Source organism: Pinus tabuliformis, chromosome 9, assembly GCF_031772625.1.
Source record: "Pinus tabuliformis cultivar Carrire ecotype Pingquan chromosome 9, CPIR1, whole genome shotgun sequence".
Classification (NCBI taxonomy): Eukaryota; Viridiplantae; Streptophyta; class Pinopsida; order Pinales; family Pinaceae; genus Pinus; species Pinus tabuliformis.
Window position 1 is genome coordinate 1269435857 of NC_142307.1, and position 26526 is coordinate 1269462382.

Below are 26526 nucleotides of genomic sequence, written 5' to 3' on the forward strand. Positions count from 1 at the left end.
GCATATAAATTTAGAGATAATGCATTATAGTTGGATATTTATTTCTAACAAAGAAGACCATTTTAGTGAAGATATAAATTCCCACCAACCTACTTACACCGATATATTGTTGGGCCAACTGTAGCCTCTTGCCTCTGCGTATGAAAAGAATATCGCAAATATATAACCTAGTTCCTATGGTACAAAATTTGTTAATAGAGGGTACTTCTAAACAATGAGAACCGGTGGTTGAAATTTCAATCAGCACCAAATTCTGTACTTCACATGCCACCTTTACCTTACTAGACAGATATGTACAATGTACAAAATAGAGAGGAGGTCGGAAGCAGGAAAAACAATTAGTTCGCTTATGTGGATCCAAATACCATGTAATAGAAATGCACCAAAATCTTTTCGAAGAAGATCAGTACATGATGTGTCACACTTCACACTTTCTGAACAGTTATCTTTAACAGTTACACTTCTTGAAGAGTCACACTTAATTCTTGTGCAGACTGCCCAATAGGTCCACTCTTCCTGTAACAAACGGACATAATAAATTTAGGTGTAACAAGAATCCAACATTTAATAACATAGACTTTTGAGGGAACCCATCTTCCGGAGTGGGAAGCAATATAGATAGCTAACGCACCTTATTAAGTGAGGAAGACTCCGCTTCACCTTTTCCAGTTGTTTGTAGCATATATTACAACGCTCGCTCCTATAACCATTACACGATCAGCCATCAGATGTCACATCCATAGTATAGACCAAAATTATACTTGCGCAATCAATTAAGTATCCTTGAAGCAAATGCTAATAGTACCTTTCGTCTGCTTGAATATCAACTCCAAGTGAAGAAGATGCCAACCTTGTTGAACAAATGACATGACCAAAACTTCTCACCAGAAATAACAATGTCCCTAGAGCCACATTAAGGTACCTAAAATTCATTTTAACAAGAATATAAACCATCAAAGCAATGACGTATGCTCTAAACATATTGTGGAATTTTTTTGCTATAGATAAAATGATCTAAGGCTCCCTAGCTACAATTATTGTTAATTCATTAAAATTTAACTTCCATCAAAGCAATGAGGTATGCCCTAAACATATTATTGTAATTCTTTCTTATAGGCAAAAGAGAAGACAAAATGATCTAAGGCTCCCTAGTTGCAATTAATTGTTAATTCATGAAAATTTAACTTCCATCCAGTTTAGTAATATCTATACTAATTGACTATCAACTTTTTTCTCAAATTTAAACAATCACATGAATAACCTCCATACAACTCAACAATGTACTGTAAAACCATAAATACCTGTCAATCTCACTACTCAGCAAATTTGTAAGCAATGGAAGGATAACTGCACAAATCTCCAGCGTGAAAACCTGAGTCCTCTCAATCAGGACACTCACCACATCTACCAGGACCTGCTAGTTGCATATTTATGTCCATTGTTACGAAAGTAAAAGTTAGGAGTTGAATAAAGACAAAATTATTAACAAAGGAAAATTATACCAAACATTGAGACGCAACATGCAAAAATTTCAAATAAAACAAACAACGAATACCAAATGTAGTCCATGTAGGACGCTTGAAAATAGCTGGGATGCAGAATACTTACAGAATGATCTCCCATTTTCCCCATTGTCTCGAGAGCACCTTTGAGATCGGTACCATCCCAGAATCTTCTTATAACCTATCAGAATGCACACATAAAAGAACAAGCACGTTCAGAAAATAAATGTGTCTATATACTAGACACGTGATCTAAAACAATGTTCTCCAGAACACATCATGATCATAATACCTTTTTTTCCCAAAGAAGAAAAATCGTCCTGTTCATTAGAAAAGGAGTACAGTTACAAAAAATTTGCCCACATTACGGCATATACAATGACAGTATTTCCATCAAAAAACACAGCACAATGCTGGCTTACAGGGAGCAAAAGTGGGCATAATAAAACCAGCATTAAGCTGAGAATCCCAAAGACACGATTGCATAGTAGCAGATACAAAATCAGAGAATCTACATTACAATCCGCTGATGACAAAGCAAAACCAGTTCTAGTCATTTTAAACAATTCATAAACTAACAGAAAAGGAAATAGCACCAAGACACATCAAGATATTGTAGCCAGCTGAAGATCACTTGGGATTTGTATTGATCCCCTCCTTGTTAATTGAAGACCCCTTCATTCTTCAAAGAAAATGAGCCCTTCCTCCACCTAAAGAGCTTTCTTGGACAACTGATCTGCATGCTGGTTCCATTCCCTTAAAATGTGCAGGAAAAGTTGTGAAAGAGGCCCTTGAGGAATTGAATTCAGTCCATCCAATGATGAAGGGAAAGAACCTTCAGGTTTCCTCTCCCCACAAGCCAATCTATCATGCACTTTGCATCTCCATAAATCTGAAGAAGCCAATCTATCATGCACTTTGCATCTCCATAAATCTGAAGAGAGACTATGTTCATAGAAGCAGCAATGTATAAGAGAGCCCAAACAGCTGAAACTTCTGCTTTGGTGTTTGATCCAGGGCCAGTATTCAGCCAGATCTGGAAGGTCACATTGTCAGGAAGAAATAAAATGGCACCTCCTCCACATATGCCAATCTGGAACGCATGATCGAAGAAGCCTACATATGCAGAAATAGAACTAGGAGGAAAACATGAAGAACGACTCTTGATACGCTTCAGAGGCCTGATATAATCATAGAAGAAACCCATTATCTATGACATGATACCTGAGATTTCAATTGGATTACCTTCAAAAATATGCTTGTTCCTAATTTTCCATATGCCCCAAGCGATGAATATTGGCAAGGCCTTAAAGTTGCCCATATTGTGCTCACACCATAGGAGACAGTGATCTAGAGGAGACAGAGGGCCAATATCCAATATATTAAATAAACTGACAGCGGCAGCCCAGAAAGCCCTAGAAAAATCTACTGGAAGAATAAATGATTGACAGAATCAGATTCCTTTAAAGCAGGGGATACATATATTAGACCTGGAAAATCCTTTGCGCATCAAAAGGTCCCAAGTGTGAATCCACTTCTCCAAAGCCAGCCAAATAAAACATTTGAGCTTTGGAACCACAGGCCAACACCAGATCTTCTTATAACACCAGCTGTCCCTGAGCTGGAAAGAACAGGTTGATATAGCATTATAGGCATGTCTAGCAGAAATCTGCCCAGAAGAGGTGTTCCAACCCCAGGCAATTGGGTCGTCCTCCACTCTGATAAAATTAGTCCATTAAGAATTATATTCTTGACAAATTTATCCCATTCATCTGCAAGAGGTCCCTGCAGGCACAATTCAGAAGCAAATTTCCATCTGCCAATAAAGGAATGCTGTGAGGATGGCATAAAATCATGGTAAAGTCTGGACATGCCCCAGATGTTGAGCTGAAAAGTGAGCTCTGGCGATAATAAAACGAAAGAGGATCCCCAATAAAAGGATCAATCCACAGCTTGACCTGCTTCCCAATGCTGACCTTCCACAGCAGCCACTTGGTAATCCAAGGAATAGTGGCCATCAGGCTCCTACATATATTCGAATCAATACTGAATTTCTGGGGCTTGAAAGACCATAGCCATTCCAGAACAGGTTTATTGTGTAAATATTTCTCCACCATAATGCTGCTCCATAAACCATTCCAGTTAAGGCCCACCAAGTACTTTTCAATGTTCATGGCCAAAGCATGACCAAACAAATGTAGGTTCTTGAACCCCCAGCCACCATGACTTTTGGGCTGAGCAAGGACATCCCACTTGACCAAATGGCAATGTGAGCAGCTTCTTTTGCCATTCCACAGAAAGTTGCTCATACATTGTTGAATCTTATGAAGGGAAGATTTATCATTTTGCAACCTTGGCGAGGGAAAACCAATACACAGATACTTTCCAGCACCGACTTGATTAAAGTCATTCTGCCACCAATTGAAAGCCCTCTGTAGCACCAATTGTTTACTCTGCCTTCAACCTGCTTAATTAACCAATTCCAGTCCTCCACGTAATTGCAATTTGCTTTAGGAAGTAACCCAAATAGAAAAAACCTTGTTCCAAATGGGCCATCTGATAAGGGAGCAAAGATTCAATATGAGAAATTGTCTGGCCTGGAACATTGTTATGGAAAAAGGCAGACTTCTGTTGACTTATCAGCATTCCAGAAGTGGAACAAAAGATACTAAAAATACTGCTGTAGATGTCCCATTCGGATACAGAGCCATCACCCCGGATAATGACATCGTCAACGAACAAGAGATGAGTGAGAAAGATAGATTTAGTCACCTTAACTCCTTTTATGCACCCATCTCTCTTTGCTGAGATAATCATCCTGCTGAACCCTTCAATGACTAAGAGGAATAAAAGTGGGGACAAAGGACATCCCTGTCTTAGACCCCAGGATGCTGAGAAAAGGGCAGATGGAGTCCCATTGATCAGCAGTGCAAAATTGGCTGTCATAATACAACCCATAATCCATCTGGTTGTCATTGGATCCAGGCCAATATGGAGAAAAAGTAACTGGAGGAAACTCTAATTGACCTTGTCATAAGCCTTTACAAGATCCATCTTGAGAATGAGAGCACTATAGAAATTTTGAATAATATAATGCTTATTCACAGAGATTATTCTGATTATACACTATTTGTGGAATGCATGCATAATACATAACCTCCTCTACCGTTGATCATCAATTTGCAGAATTAAGAAACAATCGCATGCGCACATTGAAACATCAATCACACATATCAACACAGTATGTACTGGGGAAAGCATACAGCTGAAAACCCCCAACTATCTGTATATTATAATGATAGAGAACATGTAAGTTGTAACAATACATAGTACAATACTCCTCACAAGTACTCAGTACTATCTCCACCTGCTACACACAAACTAGCTCAGATCTGAATCAAGTCACAGGTTCAAATCTCCTCCACTGTTTGCCTGCCTCTATTGCGCAATCCAAAACGAGAATAGATCAGCTCCAAGCTCGTTTTCCCTTGGCCTGTACTGCGCAATCCTCATTGGCAATCTCCATCAATGATTGTGCAAATCTCATGCACAGCTATAGTCACAACTGATAGTAGTCTCACCCTTTCACCCACCTCTAACACTTGTCTCCATTGAACTGTCCATGCACTGAGTTAACTGATGTATTCTTTAGTTGATTTATGAGTTACTAATTAGTGAATTAATTAATAATTAATTCACATCACTCATCACTAGTGTATTTGGCAGTTAGACTAAATACAACTAGTTCAACTAAGTCAAACTAAACACAACTCCATAAACTCCTCAATCAACTCCACCAAACTCAATCACTTGAGTTCTAACTGAAGTCCATCATGCAATAGCTCAACTAACCCATAAGAAAAGCGTATTTCCTTCTGGCAATTGCATGTGCCACATCCGTAGCTCGAACTGAAGTGCTGCAAGAGGATAAGATAATGTTTATAGTCCAAATATTATTAAGAGCTAATAATATTTGACTGTTCTATTTTTAGACTGGCAGTCTAAAAATAGACTCTGCCCATATGTCTAAAAATAGAGGTCCATCTATTTTTACCAACATGACCAATCATCCATAAATAGCATCCTGCAACTCATAGACCATGATCCATATGTCTAAAAATAGACTTTGCGCCAAAAATAGCCTGCGGGCCCACTTAGTGAAGGCGACTTCTTTTCACTAAGCTCCATCATCTTGTTGCATTTTCAACACTCCCTCTCAACAAGATATGGATTATCTGCAACCCCTATCCTGCCTCTGTGGTATTCGAATTTGCTTCTGGTGAGCGCCTTCGTCAAGATATCAGCATCCTGATCCTCCGTGGGAATGTATGAAAGTAACATGATTCTCCGCTGCACACAATCTCTGATATGATGGTACCTAATGCCAATGTGCTTGGATCTATCATGAAATACTGGATTAGCCGAGAGTTTAATGCAACTCTGGTTATCACAATAAATCACAGTAGGCTCCAAGTGTGACCCGAACAACCTGACCAGGATCTTCCTCATCCATATAGCTTTGCATGCAGCCAAACTTGCTGCCATATACTCGGCCTCTGTTGAACTGAGTGCCACGGATCTTTGCTTCCTGTTGTACCAAGAAACTGTTGTCGACCCGATATTGAAGATCCCTCCAAATGTGCTCTTTCTGTCCGTTGGGCTCCCTGCCCAATCTGCATCCATGAAGCCACATAGCTTCACCTCATCCTCCTGTCTGTACCACAATCCATATCCCGATGTGCCTCTGAGATAACGCAATACATGCTTGCCTGCCTTCCAGAAGAGCTTGGTTGGCTTAACCATAGCTTGTGAAAGCTGGTTAACAGCATAGCATATATCGGGTCGTGTATTGACCAAATACATAAGCGACCCCACCAACTGTCGATAAACAGTGGCATCCACTACCTCCGCTGAAGTAGCATCCTCCTTCCTCCAACCTCCAGGAAGAGGAGTATCAACAGGCTTGCAGCCATGCATGTTGAACTTCTCCAGTATCTCCTGGGCATACTTACCCTGAGAAACAAATAGTCCATCACTGCGCTGCCAAATTTCCAATCCCAAGAAATAATGAAGGAGGCCCAAGTCCTTCATCTCAAACTCTCTAGCAAGATCCTCCTTGCATGAAAGTATCAACAGCTCATCTCCCGTCAAAATCAAATCATCTACATAAAGTACAATGATCAGCAACTTACCCTCCACCACAATCTGGTATAGGTTAGGATCCGCCTCACTCTTGGAGAATCCAAGTCTGGTGAAATAACTGTCTATCCGTGTGTACCAAGCACGAGGTGCTTGTTTCACCCCATACAACGCTCTCTTGAGCCTGCACACATGCGACTTGCTGCTGAAGATCTCGAAACCTTCGAGCTGCTCTATGTACACCTCCTCCTCAATGACTCCGTTGAGGAACGCAGTCTTCACATCCATCTGATGAATGTGCCACCCCATCTGCGCTGAGAGAGCAAGAATCGTCCGCATGGAAGAATACCTTGCGACAAGTGCAAAGGTCTGCTCATAATCGATCCCCTCTATCTGTGAGAAGCCTCGGGCAACAAATCTTGCCTTGTACTTCTCCACACTCCCGTTAGCTGCCTGCTTCACTTTGTAGATCCATCTCGAACCCACCACTGATTTCCCCTCCGGTCTTGGGACAATCTCCCATGCACAGTTTCTGACAATCGAATCATACTCTTCCACCATGGCATCTACCCATGCGGGATCCTCCACAGCTTCCTCGAAAGAGGATGGCTCAGTCACGACACATTTGCTCACAAGAGCCATGTATCCAGTGTACCGATCAGGTGACTGTCTCTGTCTGCGCTGTGCTGTAGGTGGCCCTACAACCTTCTTTGCATCTTGAGTCAGTCGCTCAGCCTTTGTAGTGCGCTTTCGCCCTCTGATGGTTGGCGCTGCATGAGTGGTCTCTTCCACTCCATGAACTTCATCTTGTGGCTGATCCACGTCCTAAAGCTCATCCTTAGGAACTAATAGCTCCTCATCTGCATGCAAGTGTGGCTCCCTCTCAAGCGAACACTTCATGGCTTTCTCCTCCTGAAATTTGATATCCTGCCGCACAACAATCTTGCGACTGTCTAGCAAATACACACGATAGTTGTGGGGCGTATCAATGTACCCCACAAATATCCCAACCTCTGCGGTCAGCTCCAGCTTCTTCCTGGCATCCTTCGTCACATGCATGTAAACAGGAGAACCAAAAATCCTCAAATGGGAAATATCAGGCCTCTTACCAAAATAAGCCTCCTCGGGTGTACTCATGCCAAGTATCTTGTGAGGACAACAGTTCTGCACATATACTGCAGTATTGCATGCCTCCGCCCACAAGTGAAGGGGTAGGCCCTGATCATGCAACATCGCTCGTGCAGCACCCACGATCGTTCTGTTCTTCCGCTCAGCAACCCCGTTCTGCTGTGGGTTATGGGGAGCTATGAGCTCTCTTCGAATCCCTTCTGCGCTGCAGAAATCCTTGAACTCGCCAGAGATGAATTCACCACCATTGTCACTCCTAAGAGCCTTCACCTTCTTCCCTGATTCCTTCTCGACCAGTGCTTTGAACTCACAGAACTTTCAGTATGTCTCGCTCCTCTTCTGCATGAAGAAGATCCAGCACTTTCGAGAGAAATCATCAACAAAGATCACATAGTACTTGTGCTTTGTTGTCGAAGCTACTGAGAAAGGTCCACACACGTCTGTGTGAATTCTCTCAAGGATCGTCGTAGCGCGACTATCCTTCTCGTGAAAGGTGGCTTTCACAAATTTTCCCAAAGTACACCCCTTGCACTGATCTGACTGCGCAAGAGTGCCTTTAGGAAGCCCAGAAGAAATCTGCTGCAGTATCTTCAAGGCTCCATGGTGAAGGTGGCCCAATCTCCGGTGTCACAGCTCGCCATCATCCCGGCTCACCAATCCTTTTACCTTGCATGCCATTGCTGCGCAGCCATCTACATGCAACTGATAAAGGTTCTTGACTCAAACCCCTATCTTCCGAGTTTCTCCAGTTGTCTTACTGCGCAGGAAAGCCTTTCCCTCGCTGAAAACAACATCATATCCCTTGTCTTCTAACATCGCCACAGAGATAAGATTCTTCTTCAATCCTGGAACATGCATCACTTCCTTCAATACGAAGGGTTTACCAGACTCCCTCTCAAAGGAAATGGTACCGATACCGGTCGCACTATATCTACCATTATCACCCATCTCGATGTGCACTCCAAGATCTTTCTCATCCAGATCAGAAAACAAATCTCGATCTCCTGTCATGTGAAAAGACGCACCACTATCCAAGAACCATACCGATCCCATCACACTTGATACCAAGCATGCGATCAGTGAAAAATCCAGCTCAAACTGCGAGGCTAAGGCCTCTCCCATTGCAGATCCAGCAGCTTGCTTATTTTTCTTCTTCTGCGAACAATTTGTGGCATAATGTCCGTGCTGGTGACAGTGAAAGCACTTCACCTTGGACATGTCTTGCTTCTTGCCTTTCGCACCGGAATGAGAAGCTTTCTTGTTCTTCCCCTTCTTTGCTTTGGCAACCAAAGCGCAATTTTCTTCATCAGATGCCTTTGATGAAGATCCGTCCTTGGTATTCCGCCTGATCTCCTCTTGCACAAGATCAAACCAAAGTCTCTCCCATCCTAGCAATTTCTCCCGACCATTGACAGAGTCCTGATAGGAATGCCAACTCTTTGGAAGACCAAAGAGAGCCAAGCTCACCAAGTCCTCATCATCAACAGTCACCCCCACACTTCCCAGCTCATCCCGGCATTGGGTGAACTTCGTGAGATACTTGGGTATACTGTCTCCTTTCTCACACTTAATGTTTCTGAGTTTATCCTTGAGCACCAACTTCCTCTAGTCCCTCTTGCTTTGGAATAAATCTGTCAACGCTTTCCACATCAAGTATGGAGAAGCCTTTCCATGCAGGGTGGATACAATGTGATCCTTCATGCCCTCCAACAGAATCCTTCGACACTTTGTTGTCTTCTTTTGCCAAGCCTCAACGTGAGCAGCATCAGTAGGCTTTGGGACCTCAACCTCTATGAACTCCTTCAACCCATTGTCATCTAACACTGCCTCCATCCTGTCTTTCCATGCAATATAATTCGAGTTGCCTTCAAGAGCATACTCCAATCGCAATCCGTTGAAAGACATTTCAACTTCGACACCAAGAAAACACTGCTGCAAATTCGAATTCCACCAGCTCAAAACTCAACCGCTTCTGATCTAAAATTCGTGAGAACAAAGTATTTCTCGTACAGAGATTGACTGTATGGGCATTTACCGGATATCTCACCTTCCAAAAGAAGGATGAATCCAGAGGCTACCTGGCCCGATTACAGACTCTGCCTGAAAAAATAAAATGTAATCACTTTCTGAATAATAGATCTGATGATCAACTTCGCTCCGATACCATTTAGAAATTTGGAATAATATAATGCTTATTCACAGAGATTATCCTGATTATACACTATTTGCGGAATGCATGCATAATACTTAACCTCCTCTACCATTGATCATCAATTTGCAGAATTAAGAAACAATTGCATACGCACATTGAAACATCAATCACACATATCAACACAGTATGTATTGGGGAAAGCATACAGCTGAAAACCCCCAACTATCTGTATATTATAATGATAGAGAACATGTAACAATACATAGTACAATACTCCTCACAAGTACTCAGTACTATCTCCACCTGGTACACACAAACTAGCTCAGATCTGAATCAAGTCACAGGTTCAAATCTCCTCCACTGTTTGCCTGCCTCTACTGCGCAATCCAAAACGAGAATAGATCAGCTCCAAGCTCGTTTTCCCTTGGCCTGTACTGCACAATCCTCATTGGCAATCTCCATCAATGATTGTGCAAATCTCATGCACAGCTATAGTCACAACTGATAGTAGTCTCACCCTTTCACCCACCTCTAACACTTGTCTCCATTGAACTGTCCATGCACTGAGTTAACTGATGTATTCTTTAGTTGATTTATGAGTTACTAATTAGTGAATTAATTAATAATTAATTCACATCACTCATCACTAGTGTATTTGGCAGTTAGACTAAATACAACTAGTTCAACTAAGTCAAACTGAACACAACTCCATCAACTCCTCAATCAATTCCACCAAACTCAATCACTTGAGTTCTAACTGAAGTCCATCATGCAATAGCTCAACTAACCCATAAGAAAAGCGTATTTCCTTTTGGCAGTTGCATGTAGCCACATCCGTAGCTCGAACTGAAGTGCTGCAAGAGGATAAGATAATGTTTATAGTCCAAATATTATTAAGAGCTAATAATATTTGACTGTTCTATTTTTAGACTGGCAGTCTAAAAATAGACTCCGCCCATATGTCTAAAAATAGAGGTCCATCTATTTTTACCAACATGACCAATCATCCATAAATAGCATCCTGCAACTCATAGACCATGATCCATATGTCTAAAAATAGACTTTGCGCCAAAAATAGCCTGCGGGCCCACTTAGTGAAGGCCACTTCTTTTCACTAAGCTCCATCATCTTGTTGCATTTTCAACAAGCACATCGTTTCCTGATTTTAATGGAGTGAAGAGCCTCCTGGGCTGAGCCAATGGCATCATGGATCACTTGACCCAAGAGGAAAACAAATTGTTCCTTGGATAGAGCTGTAGAGAGAACCTCTTTCAACCTGATACCTTAGCAATCACATTGTAAATAAGATTACAAAGTGATATGGGCCTATAATCATTAAATGAACGCGGCTTGGAGGATTTAGGAATCAGAGCTAAGAAAGTAGAGTTGATAGCCCAAACACCTTGCTAGTCAATCTCACCTCCTCCACCACTTGTAAGATGTCACCCCCAACCAAGTCAAAAAAAGCCAGATAAAAACTCTACAGTCCAGCCATCAAGCCTTGGACTTTTGTCCTTTGCAAAGGAATTCAAAACCTCCTTTATCTCTTTCAGTGTGACAAGCTAACCCATTCTAGCTGAGTCCTCCTAAGAAAAGATCCTTGGAACATGTTGAACAACATGTAGTTGATTATAAATTAGACAGTCACCAGGATCCCTGAAGAGCTTTCAAGAAATGATCCCTAGCAAGCTTCTCCAAATCCTGTTGGGAGCAGCAGGACTTACCCTCTTAATCCAAAATGTCCCAAAAAGCATTTTTATTCGTCCTATAAGAGGCAAACTTGTGGAAGAATTGAGAGCTTCTATCACCCTCCTTTATCCATATAGCCCGACTCTTAAGTCTCCAGAATTCCTCCTCAGCTTTGAGCAAGCACACTTTCCTCTCAGCTAAGGAACTATCCTGCTTTTGAGAGCTTCCGAAAAACCTGTATAAAGGAAAGCATTTTGACATGAAATAATTTCAAATTCAATGGCATTCAGCTCATATTGTTGCTTATGGATAAGGTTCCAAGCACAAGATTTTACATAGACTTTTAAATTCTTCATTTGATAGTCCATGAATCCATAGCCGATATGGAGGGATTGACCTGACAATTCTTCCAGCACTCATGTACCAAGGAGATAAAGGATCCTTTAGCCAAGTACTATTGAATTTGAAAGGGAACTTAGAGTGAGCCTTATTAAAATCCAACAGCAAAAAAGTCGGAAAATTGTCTGAAATGACCTCATGACAAGTCCAAGAGCGGTATTTTCCCAGTTTAGATAACAAAGAGTCAGCAATTAAGAATCTATCCAATCATTTTGCCACCCCTTCAAATCCGGATCTTCCATTTTTCCACATAGGACCGAGAGGACAAGGGAAAATATCAACAAGGTTTGACTCACAGATTATCTGAGAAATAACCTAAGCAAAGGGATCAGGACAGGCAATTTCACCACAGAGCTCACTGACAGAAGTAAAATTTAGGTCACCAGCTAAGATAAGTGAGCATTCAAGGAGAAAACTGCTATTGAACAGATGATTTGTTAATTTTAGGTATGTTCTATGCTTAGAGCAATTTGCTTCAATTTTCATATTAGCTCAATATCAATTCCAGATTACCAATCACTACAGCATGATAGTAAAGTGCAGATAGAACATAAGCATAAACAGCAAAAGACAAGCCAAGACAAGAGGACACAAGATGTGGCACCAGCCAGGGACAAACCCCAATGTGGGGAAATCCTTGATCAATTCTTCTTATATTCTTCAATAGTTAAACAGAGAGAGATATAGTACAATTACATAAAACTGATATTTATGACTGCAGTAGATAAGACAGTCTTCAATCATGAAGAGTGCTGTAGCATGTCCCTTGACAGTGAGAAGCTGCTGATCTGATGAGGGCACCTGAGGCTGTCCTAAACTTCCTTCATAATCTCCCAACAGTCCAATAGAGCAGCTCTAAGAAGCCCTTGCTATGATGCTATGGCCTATGGCCTAGCACATAGCAACACAGAAGTAAATGTCCTTATAACTGATATATAATCATCATCAATGCTTCAGAATATTAGCATCCAATCTGCATTTGAAGCCAGCCCTACAAGGTCTGAGATAAGTCTGAGTGCAGACTCCTTCACCACACAGGTTTACCTTATGACTGTGACTTCCACTTGCAAGCATTCCCATACCTGGAACAGCCTTTATCACAGTGCTAACATCTACAACAATGAGCTGTCACCTACAGCAATCTGACCATGCTTATTCTTGATGTGTTGAAGCTTCCTTTGGCTGTGACTTAGTAACTCTAACGTCCCTTCTTGCTGTGGATGAGAGACTTACATTGATATGCAGATTAGGCTCTTTAAACAGCAGATCTCTAGACAGTTTTCTATTAGTCCGCGGCCAGACCTCCTCACTGCTGCTAAGGCTTCTCCTTTCAGCGAATAAGGGTTTCTTCTAGGCCTGCATTTAGGGCACTTTTAGGTCTGCGGATAGGAGCCTCTTCTTAGGCCTCCTTCACTGCGGTTAGGACAGTGGCTAGATGCTCCTCTTGGCTGCGGATTAAAGCCTCCCCTTTACTGTGTATAGGTGCCTCTTGCTGCGTATAAAACCCTCATTGACTGCGGCCTAGGGCATCCTTAAATGCTGCAGCTAGGAACCTCCTCTAGCTGCATATAGAACCCTCCTTGACTGCGGCTTTGGACAGCATATGAGCGTATAGAAGGCCTCTCCTTGCTGCATAGATAAAACCTTCCTTGACTGTGTAGAGGTGTCTCCTCCTAGGACTGCATATAGCCTTCTCTTTTGACAGCGTCTAGGGCTAGGGCAGCGTATAGACCTTCTCCCAAGGACAGCGTATATGCCTTCTCTTCTAGGCCTCTCTTTCCACTAAAACCCAAACGAGTGGAGAGAGAGATCACAAGAGATGAGTGACCAAATGACTTGAAGGCCACCTCTATTTATGGTGCAACGTTGAGGTTGAGTGGGGCTGATTTGGTTGCTGCCGACCTTGACGAATTGTCACATAACACAAATAAATTCATATCTCCATGAATACATGTCGGAATCGGATGATCTTTAGATCAATCCTACACCTCTCGACAAGAGGAATCCAAAAAAAAATATCAACTGCCATAAATAAGAAGACCCACATGGAGTTTGGCCCTAGTTGCCAATTTTAACACTCCCTCTCAACTATGGAGAACTCCATCTGCTAATCCATCTGCCAGACTGTACTATCTCTGCCATCAAAGCAATGCCCTACACTGCTCTGCTCTGCTGAACTATGAAGAAGAAGAAGTGATCGAAAATGTATCATACCATTCTCTACTGACCCGAAGTCAGTGCCATATAAAGAGAGTGTCTCATACCATTCTTACTGACCCGAAGTCAGTTCCAATTGATCCCAGATCAATATCATCCTAGCATAGGGAGTACGGTACTACATGATGCGTCCATCAGTAGTACTATGGTTCCTATCCTCATTTCCCTGCTCATTGGCCAGATGAGAGGTACTACCCATGAGTCCCAAACCGCATGGGTAGGAATAGGATGTCTCAGTAGGAGAACGATGAACCACTCATCCTTCCTACATGTCCCCATGGGGTATCCTAAGGGAAGGCTGAACCACTCACCCTATACACAACAAATCACTAGGGGAAGGCTGAACTACTCACCCTATGACTGTGTCTCAGCAGGAGAGGATGACCCACTCATCTTGCCTACATAGCAAACCACTAGGGGAAGGTTGAACGACTCACCCTATGGTTTTTCATCGCTCCAAGAAGTACCCCCAAGCCCCTCGAAGCTCCCAGAGCTCAATGTCCATATCATACAAGACCCTCAGGAGAGAGTTTTCCCACGACTCCTAGTCGTTCACGGAAAGTCAAGAAGCTTCATCTGAATATCGGCGCCCTGCACATCAGCCCCAAAGTGATGGATCCTTCTTGCTCCCCTTTGTACCATATCCCAAATAAAGTGGTACCTGATGTCTATATGCTTGGAGCGATCATAGAACACAGGATTCCTCAACAATCGAATCCCACCTGGTTGTCACAAAAGATCACGGTGGTATCTAGCATGTGTCCAAACAACTCACTGAAGAGCTTCCACAACCAGACAGCTTCACAGGAGCCCATACTCGCAGTTATGTATCCAGCCTCAGCGGTGCTCAAAGCAACCGACTTCTGCATCCTGCTCATCCAAGATATCGAAGCAGAACCCAGAGAGAACCAACACCTAGAAGTGCTCTTGCGATCCTCCACACTGCCTGCCCAATCAACATCAAAATGATCATGCAACCTCACATCTTTGGCAGTGTCTCTCAGTCCATGAGTGATTGTGCCCCGAAGATATCTCTGAAGATTCTTGGCACCAATCCAATGAGAGAGATGAGACTCAGCGATATGTTGGCTCAAGATGCTAACTGCGAAACAAATATCCGGACGGGAGTTCACCAAGAACATCAATGCTACTATGAGTAGATAAAACTCAGAGGTATTTCCCAAATTAGGTCCAGCAACACTACCGCATAACTTCTTAAAGTTAAGCTCCATCGAAGTAGTCACAGGCTTGCAGTCCACAAATCCAAATCGGGAATCCAACTCCCTCTTACTTTTGCAAATGAGAGGGTTTGTACCTGTCAAAAAGAGGTCGTCCTCATAAGGTACCAGTATGAGATGTCTATCATCCACAACCTTAAAGCAATGGTTTGGATTGACTTCACTCCTAGTAAATCTCAACTTCATTAGATAGCTATCAATCCTCTCATTCCAAGATCGGGTTGCTTTCTTTAAATCATAGAAATCTTTCTTCAACCTGCATACATGAGATTCCCGATAATGAATCTCAAACCCCTCGAGTTGTTCCACATCTGTGGTTTTGCTATTATATGAGGGGAATGGTCCCCTTGTAGGTTTTCCTTTGGTACATCTCGGACACGTACCTTCATGCTCTTCTTTGAATTTGGGCATCCCTGTCACCATCTGTCTTACATCGGGTAAGGCCCCACAACGAATATGGGCAGACCTCCGATGCCATTGAAGAGATGAGTCACACGACATGGTCCCCAATGGACTTCCTGCAACTTGATACAAATTGCCAATCCTAAACCCAAGAGTAAAAGCATCTTGAAAATTCCTTCTCCAAACACGTACCTTTCCATTGATGAATGCCACCTTGTAACCTTTGTCTTCCATTGCCGAAATGGACACCAGGTTCTTCTTGAGATCAAGTACATAAAGAACTTCTTGTAAGTGAAACGTGTTACCCTAATTCAATTGAGGGGTAACATTCCCTACACCCTTTACGGGATAGATGGCATCGTCTCCAAGAATAAACTCCAAGTTTGCTTCCTTCTCTATCAGATTAGAGAGCGCTTCCTTGTATCTGGTGAAGTGCCTTGAGGCACCACTATCAATAAGCCAATCTCCCATAGATTCTGGAGGAGAGGTAGTGGAGAGGGCCGATATAAGATAATACTCTTTTTGCTTATCAGAAACAACATTTGATTCTTCATACCTGGAGTTCCTTGCTTTCTTGGAGGGTCGACCATTTCCTTGATGTCCTGCATTCCTTTTTCCTTTGCCATTGTACCTGTCATTCCTTCGATTGAAGTTGCCCCTGGAATGATTGTGGTCATCATCATGTGATGTGTCCCTTCTATTTGGACACTCCCTCGCATAGTGGCCAAACTTATTGCAAGAAAAGCATTTGCCTTTCCTTCCACCCTTAGATCTGAGCTTTCCATTGAAGTGACTTTTAGATCCTGCATTATTTCTCCTTTTGGCATGAGTGGAGAAAGCAGTAGGGTTGCCTTTATTAGAAGGCATTTTTTGTTCCACCATCCTGGTTTCTTCTTGAATGCATCTCGACATCAATTCTTCAAATCCCGGAATTTGATCATTATTGAGAATAATGGTTCTAAATATATACCACTCGGGTGGGAGTCCTCCAAGGGTAGTGATAGTAAGTTCCATGTCAGATACAATTTCTCCAATCGATAGAAAATCATTCTTGATCTCGGTGATCCTTAAGAAGTATGATTGAATATCCTCATCCTTACCCTTCTTAATATCATTCAACTTATTTTTGAGGAACAGAATTTGATTTGCATCACTAACCTTGAACATGCTTACCAATCTATCATAGATCTCCTTGGAGATGTTCAAATCAGCGATGTAGGCCACCAGACGCTTGCCAATGGAATCTCTGATAATCTTCTTCACTTTGACTTCACCCTTGGTATACTTGTTCTTTGTAGCAGCTAGTGCATTTGATGGAGGCTCAAGGATTTTACCCTTCACATAATCCAGCACTTCTTGTTCTTTCAATGTCAGATCAAGAGACATCTTCCATCCGTGATAGTCAGACTTTTCACGGAGCTTGTCTTCAACCGGGAAGTGGGATGAAGAACCCATTGAGCCTTTGACCTTGTCCAACTGCCTTCGGTGATTGCTCTTTCACTCTTGCTTGGGCTTTGTCTTCACCTCAGCTCTGATTCCATGTTAATTTTAGGTATGTTCTATGCTTAGAGCATTTACTTCAATGTTTCATATTAGCTCAATATCAATTCCAGATTACCAATCACATCAGCATGATAGTAAAGTGCAAATAGAACATAAACATAAACAGCAAAAGACAAGCCAAGACAAGAGGACACAAGATGTGGCACTAGCCAAGGACAAAGCCTGATGTGGGGAAACCCTTGATCAATTCTTCTTATATTCTTCAATAGTTCAGCAGAGAGAGAGAGAGATAGTACAAATACATAAAATTGATATTTATGACTGCAGTGGATAAGACAGTCTTCAATCATGAAGAGTGCTATAGCATGTCCCTTGATAGTGACAAGCTATTGATCTGATGAGGGCACCTGAGGCTATCCTAAACTCTCTTCATAGTCTCCCAACAGTCCAATAGAGCAGCTCTAAGAAGCCCTTGCTATGATGCTATGGCCTATGGCCTAACACATAGCAACACATAAGTAAATGTCCTTATAACCAATATATAATCATCATCAATGCTTCAAATTTCCAGAATATTAGCATCCAATCTGCATTTGAAATCAGCCCTACAAGGTCTGAGGTAAGTCTGAGTGCAGACTCATTCACCACACAAGTTTACCTTATGACTGTGACTTCCACTAGCAAGCATTCCCATACCTGGAACAGCCTTTATCACAGTGCTAACATCTGCAACAATGAGTTGTCACCTACAACAATCTGACCATGGTTATTCTTGATGTGTTGAAGCTTCTTCTGGTTGTGACTTAGTAACTCTAATGTCCCTTCTTGCTGTGGATACCACACAAGTTTACCTTATGACTGTGACTTCCACTAGCAAGCATTCCCATACCTGGAACAGCCTTTATCACAGTGCTAACATCTGCAACAATGAGTTGTCACCTACAGCAATCTGACCATGGTTATTCTTGATGTGTTGAAGCTTCTTCTGGTTGTGACTTAGTAACTCTAACGTCCCTTCTTGCTGTGGATGAGAGACTTACATTGATATGCGGATTAGGCTCTTTAAACAGCGGATCTCTAGACAGTTAATAGGTCTTCTATTAGCCTGCAGCCAGACCTCCTCACCACTGCTAAGGCTTCTCCTTTCAACGAATAAGGGTTTCTTCCTGGCCTACGTTTAGGGCACTTTTAGGTCTGCGGATAGGAGCTTCTTCTTAGGCCTCCATTGCGGTTAGGACAGTGGCTAGATGCTCCTCTTGGCTGCGGATTAAAGCCTCCCCTTTACAGCGTAGAGGTGCCTCCTCTTGCTGCGTATAAAACCCTCATTGATTGCGGCCTAGGGCATCCTTAAATGTTGTGGCTAGGAGCCTCCTCTAGCTGCATATAGAACCCCCCTTGAATGCGGCTTTGGCAGCATATGTTCATATAGAAGGCCTCTCCTTGCTGCGTAGATAAAACCTTCCTTGACTGTGTAGAGGTGTCTCCTCCTAGGACTGCGTATAGCCTTCTCTTTTGACAGCGTCTAGACTCTAGGGCTAGGGCATCTCCTCTAGGATAGTGTATAAACCTTCTCCCAAGGGCATTGTATATGCCTTCTCTTCTAGGCCTCTCTTTCCAGTAAAACCCAAACAAGTGGAGAGAGAGATCACAAGAGATGAGTGACCAAATGACTTGAAGGCCACCTCTATTTATGGTGTAACGTTGAGGTTGAGTGGGGGTGATTTGGTTGCTGGCCGACCTTGACGAATTGTCACGTAACACAAATAAATTCATATCTCCATGAATACATGTTGGAATCGGATGACATTTAGATCAATCCTACACCTCTCGATGAGAGAAATCCAAGAAAAATATTCGTTGCCATAAATAAGAAGACCCACATGGAGTTTGGCCCTAGTTGCCAATTTTAACATGATTCTAAAAGGCTTCTCTTTCCATATAGGGGCCATAACAATTAACAAGAATAACCCACTCATTCAAGCCCCTGAGATGACCTTCCAAAATGATGCCAGCCATGGAAGAGAAAGGGCTGAGAGTAGCATCCCTTGGGATCCAGAGGACCACTAAACCCCTAGATCAGCCCTCGGGATCAACCGAACAAATGCTCCAATCCAGGAAAATATGGTGGACTTCCCTAGCTTTTTCAGTAGAGACCATTGTTTCTTGAATGAGAATTATCGAGGGATGATGAAGAGACACTAACCTACAAAGGGCTCAGATATTTGGCGTTGTGAAATGTAACTAGTTTTGGTATTCATAATTGTTGTACTCGTTTCAATATGTAATAGAGAAGAAAAGAAGAAAGAAAATTATTATCGTTAAGGCATGGGTTTCATGCTCATTATTGATGGTCTTCTAGGTAAAAGCATGTTCTTCATGCTTCTAGGGTTTGTTAGGTCTTAGGATTTATTGTCATGAGTCAAAGAGTCAACATCATGTTTATAAGACCCTTTCGGAGAATTTGTAATTATCAAAAGAATTATTTTCGAGTCTAGAAAGTCCTGGAATCTACAAGAGTACAAGTCCGCCCTAGGATCCTCAAGTCGGCCTAAAGGAGGGAATCTGACCCCTTGAGAAGGATATATAAAGAGTAGTTCGACTTCATTTGAAGACACACTAACAATTTCGATCATCAAGGAAGAGTTTGATCTGTAGCTAGGAAGAAGAAAAAAGGAGAGCAAAGATTTGGAAGAAGCTAGGAGGCCGAAATATCTTGTCTTTGGGCTCTATCTCTCTCACACATGCGAAATTCTAGGGTTTCTAGGTTGCAAAAACAAACGAAATTGCAGGTCGGAGTTGCAGGAGGACGAGGTGCAGAATCTGTAGCTGGAAGAAGGAAAAACCCTTGTCTAGACCTCGTTGACCTTAGGAGAGCTATCTTGCTCTAAGTAGGTCTCAAGAGGAGACTGTATTAGGGTTTCCAAGAAGCTGCAAGGACGAAGTTGTGGGTCGAAGTTGCAAGTCGAGTAGCAGTGTTGTAGCTGGAAGAACGAAGTTGCAGGAAAAAGCAATTTTTGTGTAGGAACATAGTAAGGGCTAGAGGAAGGGCCAGCGTGGTACCGGGAGAAGGACTTGGTCTAGGAATTAGGTCTTTGTATCTAATTTGAAGCAGATTCTAAGAAGAGAAGAGTTTTTGAGTTTTCCCGTTGGAGGGCTTTTGCCCTGACTGAGAGCCTATATCTATGTCCTCTTTTGTTGTTACTATTTCTTGATATCGTTTGATGAAAAAGATCTAACTGAAGAATATAAAGAAGATAACTAAGATTCACAAGAAAGTATCAAGGTTAAAGAAAATAAGTATAATAAGTTGCCACTATCGATTTTCTAACATTTGGATGCCCCCTTAAGGGACATGATTTTCATCAGGCAACAAAGAAAGAGGGTTGCAACACTCCAAGGGCCCTATTAGCTTCAACTAAATTGAATGACCCATCAAAAAGATCACCTTGAGAGATAGATTCACAGGCAAGATCTTTTTAGTTAGGTCTCTTCTTCCAGAATCCAAACAGTGACATTACTAAGGGATGACAATGGGAAATCTTGCATTGGTATGCTGGAAGTTGGGGATTGATATGAGGGTATGGCAGCAATATTTAATGGCGGAGAATATGAGGGGTCAAGAGGGCAATTAGATGCCATAGAAACCCCCTCCAAAACTACAATATGGGAGGGAGGCCAAGCGCTAACAAAAGGACTTGAGGATGTGACCTTGTTGTTTAAGGGGCTAGTTGTAAAGAGCGAGGATCTGGGGATACCAGAGGAGCGTAAAGTGGGGTTTGTATAGAAAGAGGAGGATGGTTTGGAGAACAAGAGGGAGGGAATGACAAGATGGGGTATACTGCAAGTGACAAGAATATTAATGGCAAAGGGTTTTGAAGCAGAATTAGCAAGATTATTTAACAGTACAATATCATCAGTCGAGAGTGTTTGTATGAGCTTACCCGATATCACATCCATCGTAGCCTGTGAACCCCTCGCCAAGGAAGATAGATTTATAGCACCATCAGATGGAAATGAAGAGGAACCCCTGCCACTTGAAAACACGATCAACTCTGCCGACAAACCATGAGAAGATGGGCCAATGACCTCCCCACCAAGAGAATCTGCAATAGGGTAAACCCCATCATGAGGCTATGAAAAATCCATGATTGCAATAAACTAGAAACTATTCTTCTAATTGATGCAATTTATTTGTCTTTTGTTATTTAATTAACAACAAATAACGAATAGCTCACTACTGCAATCTCCACCAAAAACCAAATATGTTGTGGAAATAAAACAAGAACTAAGAAATAGATGCACACCCACAATTACTAACATAGTTATTTTGGACTAACGTACCCAGAAAAACCCCAAACAGAAAATCGGTGTAGCATATGAGGATTTACTTTATTATGCAGCAAAATATAGATAATTACAAATGCGAGCCTTCTTGGCCTCGCTTCGACAATCTATCTCAACTGGAAAATAATATGGGAAATACTTTTCCCTCAGCAACTGGATCTGGCCCTCTGGCAAATTTGCACTTCCCAGTTAATTCGCACAACTGAGCTAGAAATGCACACTATCTGTTGGAGAGAAATCGATCTGCCTTTGGAAACACCTCCAAGAAAGTCATATTTCCTCCTACCCTTGGATCCAATTCGCTCTGCCTCCGGGATATACATCTGGGATCCTGCACTTCGCTCTAGATCCTACACTCACACTTTCTAGGAAACTGGGCAACTCGCACTGCGGAATGTCGACCTCCCTGCTGGATAATTTGGCCTCTTTTTCTTAGATCTAGAAAGTGAAAAACCTCCTTTGAATTTCTCCAGAAATTCTCACGCTACAAACCCCTTGCTACTCTCTTTCCCTAGCTCAAACTGCGCCCTCACTAGATCTGCAAACTGCACCCTCGCTAGTCTGCCTTGATCACGTTGATCTCTCTAATGCAACGGATTGCTCCTCCAAGCCCCTTCAAATTGCTCTTCTAATCTCTCATTGAGTCTTCAACAACCACGATTTAATCTCCATCGACAGCTAAGATCAATTAGACTTCTTCAATAGAAGTCTCTAGAGAAATCTTGAACATCCTTAATTAATTAACTTTAATTTACCACTTTTCCTATGTTAGACTTAGCAATTAATTAAATTATTGAAAATCATTTTAATTAAGGTGTTTCACAAGCTTATCTCACGAAACCTTTTTCGGGCTTTGGAGATCTCATGTTCCTTAGCCTCCTAGAATCATCTTAGGCTACTCCAACCATCAAAAACTAAGAGAGGCCCCTTGCTAAGAGATTTTGGATAAGACTCCTCTTCATCGCGATGCACATCCTTCTACCCTCATTTTGGACTAGATGGAGTCCAATCTAAAAGTTCCTACTTCAAAGAATCCACGCCTCAACCCAGTAGGTCTTCATTTGAAACATTGATGGACTTTTGGGCCTATCGAAGAACCCTAACACCCTGGCTAGGGTTTTGAGAGCCCTTCGAATGCAGAAAGTTGCATGCTTCCTTGAGGTGGCCTAATTGATGGCAAACCAAGCACTAGAAAGGAACTTTCCAGTAGTTCAAACATTGAATAAAGGAAACATCACCTAGAATGGTCTCCATGTCAACTGGTTCTCCTTTTCAAGGTCCATCTCCACCAGCACCCACAGAATTCACATATCAAAGGCGACTAGGGACATTTCCTCAAAAAATATAAATTTCCCAATACTGTTTGCCAGCTTCATGACAATTTGCCTCATCGATAGCTCTAGAGGAACCCCAACCAACTTTACCGACAAATAATGTGACTTGGGTTTTGCAATGAGAGGGTTAAACCCTATTTGCCATCGCTGCAACCATAAGAACCCATGACCCATAACCCAGGCATAATGCAAAATAGTAATCAGGTCACCTTCGTCTAAAAAATGAAAGTGAATCCAGTTGTTCATTAGAAGGCTAAACGTAGGACAATATCCTAGCAAAGGCTTCCAATGGATGGAGACCCATTTTAGAATCTGACTTCAAAAGTGAAACGTAATGGAATTTCCCCATCAATGTGTGCAACGTGAGACTCGACACCCTACTAATATCAATATCACAACCAAGAGAGGGTTGTGGTTTCTCAAAACCAGAAGATAGGGCCAGCAACTGAAGAAATAGAAAGGAGATCCTCATCCCTTGAGAATTAAAATTAATTTTGTTGGTGAGTTTAGGACTTTACAAACATTGATTATGTGTATTTCCCTTATAAAGAAAATGCAATTACCTTGTCCCGGGGGGGCATCTCAATTGGTGATCGAAGTAATGTGAATCCTAAGAAAGTTGAGAGATCCAAGGTTCAAATCCCCCCAGTTGTGGCCCAATTTATGGAGAGGAGGACAGGTCATAGACCCCCAGAGGTTTACTAGTAGCTACGTGTCAAGCGGGTTGGTGGGTTCCTTTGGGATACAAAAATAAAAATAAAAAAAAGATATGCAATTACCCTGTTACGGTGCAACACAATGATCTCCAATGAGAATAATAAATGTGAACAAGCCCCCCTTATTGATAAAACAAATTTACATCTTCCTTTCATGACAAACCACATTAGCTAAAGCCTAAAAGTCGATGGAATGCACTCCAAAAGAGTTAACAACCTTGAATATTAACAATGGACACAAGTTCCAAACTAAATAATGTTATCAATTGTGTTTGAGTAAGGCCTCAAAACTGCATATAATCCTTAGACAAAACTGCCTTGATAGTTGTCACAATATTTGAGCAGTAAATTGGTGCCACGCATGCCTTGAACTTAGCTAAGTGAACGCCAGTGATTTTGGCTACAAAGAAACTGGAGGCATTATTATAGTAAATGCACTATTCCTCTCAGAAAATCTATGTTGCCAGGAAACGTGGGTGCGGGGACGGGGACGGCATTTTTGGAAACAGGGTGCGTGGGTTCGTCGGGTAATATAATAATATTAAATTTTAATAATTATATTTTATAAATTATAAATTTATAATTAATAATATATATGAAATTTGAATTTGTATATTTTTTCAACTTTAAACAAGAAAACTTTAATGATAATCATTTAAACATGCACATCATTGAACATTCAACATTGACATTGAAATTTCAAAATTTATCACCAAAAAATTGTTCTTTTGAATCTTTTCCGTGTAACCATGACACTATGACAGCTATGTGAGAGAACTCAAGGCTACTACTAACACTGAAAATTCAAAATACATACTAGGATAAATGCTAGACTCAGCTATTTTGGTGAAACTTGGGACAGATTTTGTCACACACAGGCTTTAAAATAACTATGCAGCTTAGGTTCATTTGCAAGGATGCCTATCAATGAATCAGGCTGTGGTCGTACAGACCCTTCCTCCTACACAACCAAGGAGTGTTAGCATTTTTGCCTCCTGCTCTAATTTCAAGACAGCTTCTCTCCTTATTGAAATTGCTCATTCTTGTTGGAGCTTGAGCTTGTAATTTTTCTTTGAATGTTTAGTCTCCCCCATATAAAAACACAATTTTTTCATAGGAGATTCTTCTCAACCTGATAGTGGTCTAGAATTTTCTTGATGTCTAATCATCCACCTGCCCCATGCATGGTGTGCTCTGTGGTAAAGCAATCCCAAAAACAGTGGCAGCATTACCCTTCCACAAAACACGCTTATCAGTCTTTGTTTCCCAATAAAATGCACAGCAGCCATCTGATGGCTTGAGGGATAGTTTGTCTTTGAGTGCGAAGCTCTGCCTGAATATTAATTATCTAAACATAAAACATCTTCGCAATTTTTAGAGATTACTTGGTGTACAAGTCTGTAGAGACCATATATGATTTAGGCATATTTTCCTAGTTTTAATCTTAACATGATGTTATCAGAATGCTGTGAGAAATTGGCAGATTTTGATACTTAATTTAGCCATTGTCCAAAATAGCCCTTCGCCATTTAACAGCATCAGCTGATTACAGCTTATGGCTGGTCTCAATCCTACTTTCTATTTGACCGAAAATGTCTGAACCTGTATGTGTGCATTTACAGTTTATAATTTGATGGTTATTTGGCTCGGGAATGAATGTTTCATTCCAAATTGATTTACAAGAATTCTTAAAAAACAAGACTTGTAAAAAACTTAAAAAACCGGGTGCGGGTACCCGTGCAACACAGGTTTTGATGGTAAGGACCGTGGAAGAATGTTTCATTCCAAATTGATTTACAAGAATTGATTTAGGGTTTTTTAGGTTTTGTTATAAGTTTTACCTTTGTTATAAGTTATTTTTTAAATTTCAATAAATAAAAATTATTTGAAAATTAAATTTTTAATATAGTTTTTTTTATGAAAAACCCAAAGAACCCGAAGAACCCAAGAACCCAAGCACCCGAAGAACCCAAGAACCCGTTAAAGGAAAAGAACCCAATTTTTTTTTTGAAGAACCCAATTCTTCTGGGTTCGTCTGGGAAGAACCCGTACCCGAATCCGGTACTTGGGTGTGGGAACCCGGGACGGGTTCGAGAACCCCACCCCCGGGTGCGAGTACCCATGCAACACAGCAGAAAATACATAGAACAAATAGTCCCAGATCCGTCCAAGAGATCCTCAGAACATGGCCAAGTGCAGCCTTAGTCAATTGCTTCATAGCTCCAGCACTTAGATAGTTCAAGAATCGCACTTGGTCTCCACACCTAGCAACACAAACAACTCAATGTTTGCAAGGCTCCTTTGTGCACACTCAACCAAAATGTTTACATTGTGCTTATTGCACATAAGCCATTACGCACATATTATAGCGTTTACCAGAGGGTAGATTCTAACTATATTTCAGACATAATTCCACACTATGCACATTGCGCACTATTAGACACCACACACAATTTTTGTCTTTGTCGTATTAACTCCTTTTATGCACAATTGTTCCAAGCATACACACATAAGTTTAGTCATTCATTCTCCTTGGCATCTAATCATACCTCTCCATCAATTTACTAATTTGTTAGCAGTCAACACATGTCCGGCAGGTGCATTTACGTTATCCCTCCATAAGCATGGCATTTCCAATACATCGATGCATTAAATATTCATTGTGTATATCGTTTTGACCAAATTATATGTAGCAAATAAATCAAACTTGGTGGCAAATCAAAGGGCAGATAATAGACATTACGAACCACAAATTCCTTGAAC

General features: G+C 41.6%; 1 protein-coding gene across 5 annotated transcripts in view; it reads right to left on the reverse strand.

Moving 5' to 3' along the window:
• Nucleotides 1–259: 259 nt before the first annotated feature.
• The window catches only part of LOC149153179 (katanin p80 WD40 repeat-containing subunit B1 homolog KTN80.4-like), a 164272-nt gene continuing 138005 nt past the window's right edge, over nt 260–26526 (reverse strand). For 4 of the 5 annotated variants that reach the window (XM_089440612.1, XM_089440615.1, XM_089440611.1 and 1 more), the window contains 5 exons: nt 1609–1683; nt 1302–1414; nt 806–922; nt 632–700; nt 260–516 (listed from right to left, as the gene is read on the reverse strand). In XM_089440612.1, coding sequence (XP_089296738.1) covers nt 456–516; nt 632–700; nt 806–922; nt 1302–1414; nt 1609–1683 — 435 coding nt within the window. In that variant the 3' untranslated portion in view covers nt 260–455. Of the gene's footprint in view, nt 517–631; nt 701–805; nt 923–1301; nt 1415–1608; nt 1684–26526 lie in introns of those variants that run through there. The other variant, XM_089440613.1, reaches the window with a different exon arrangement.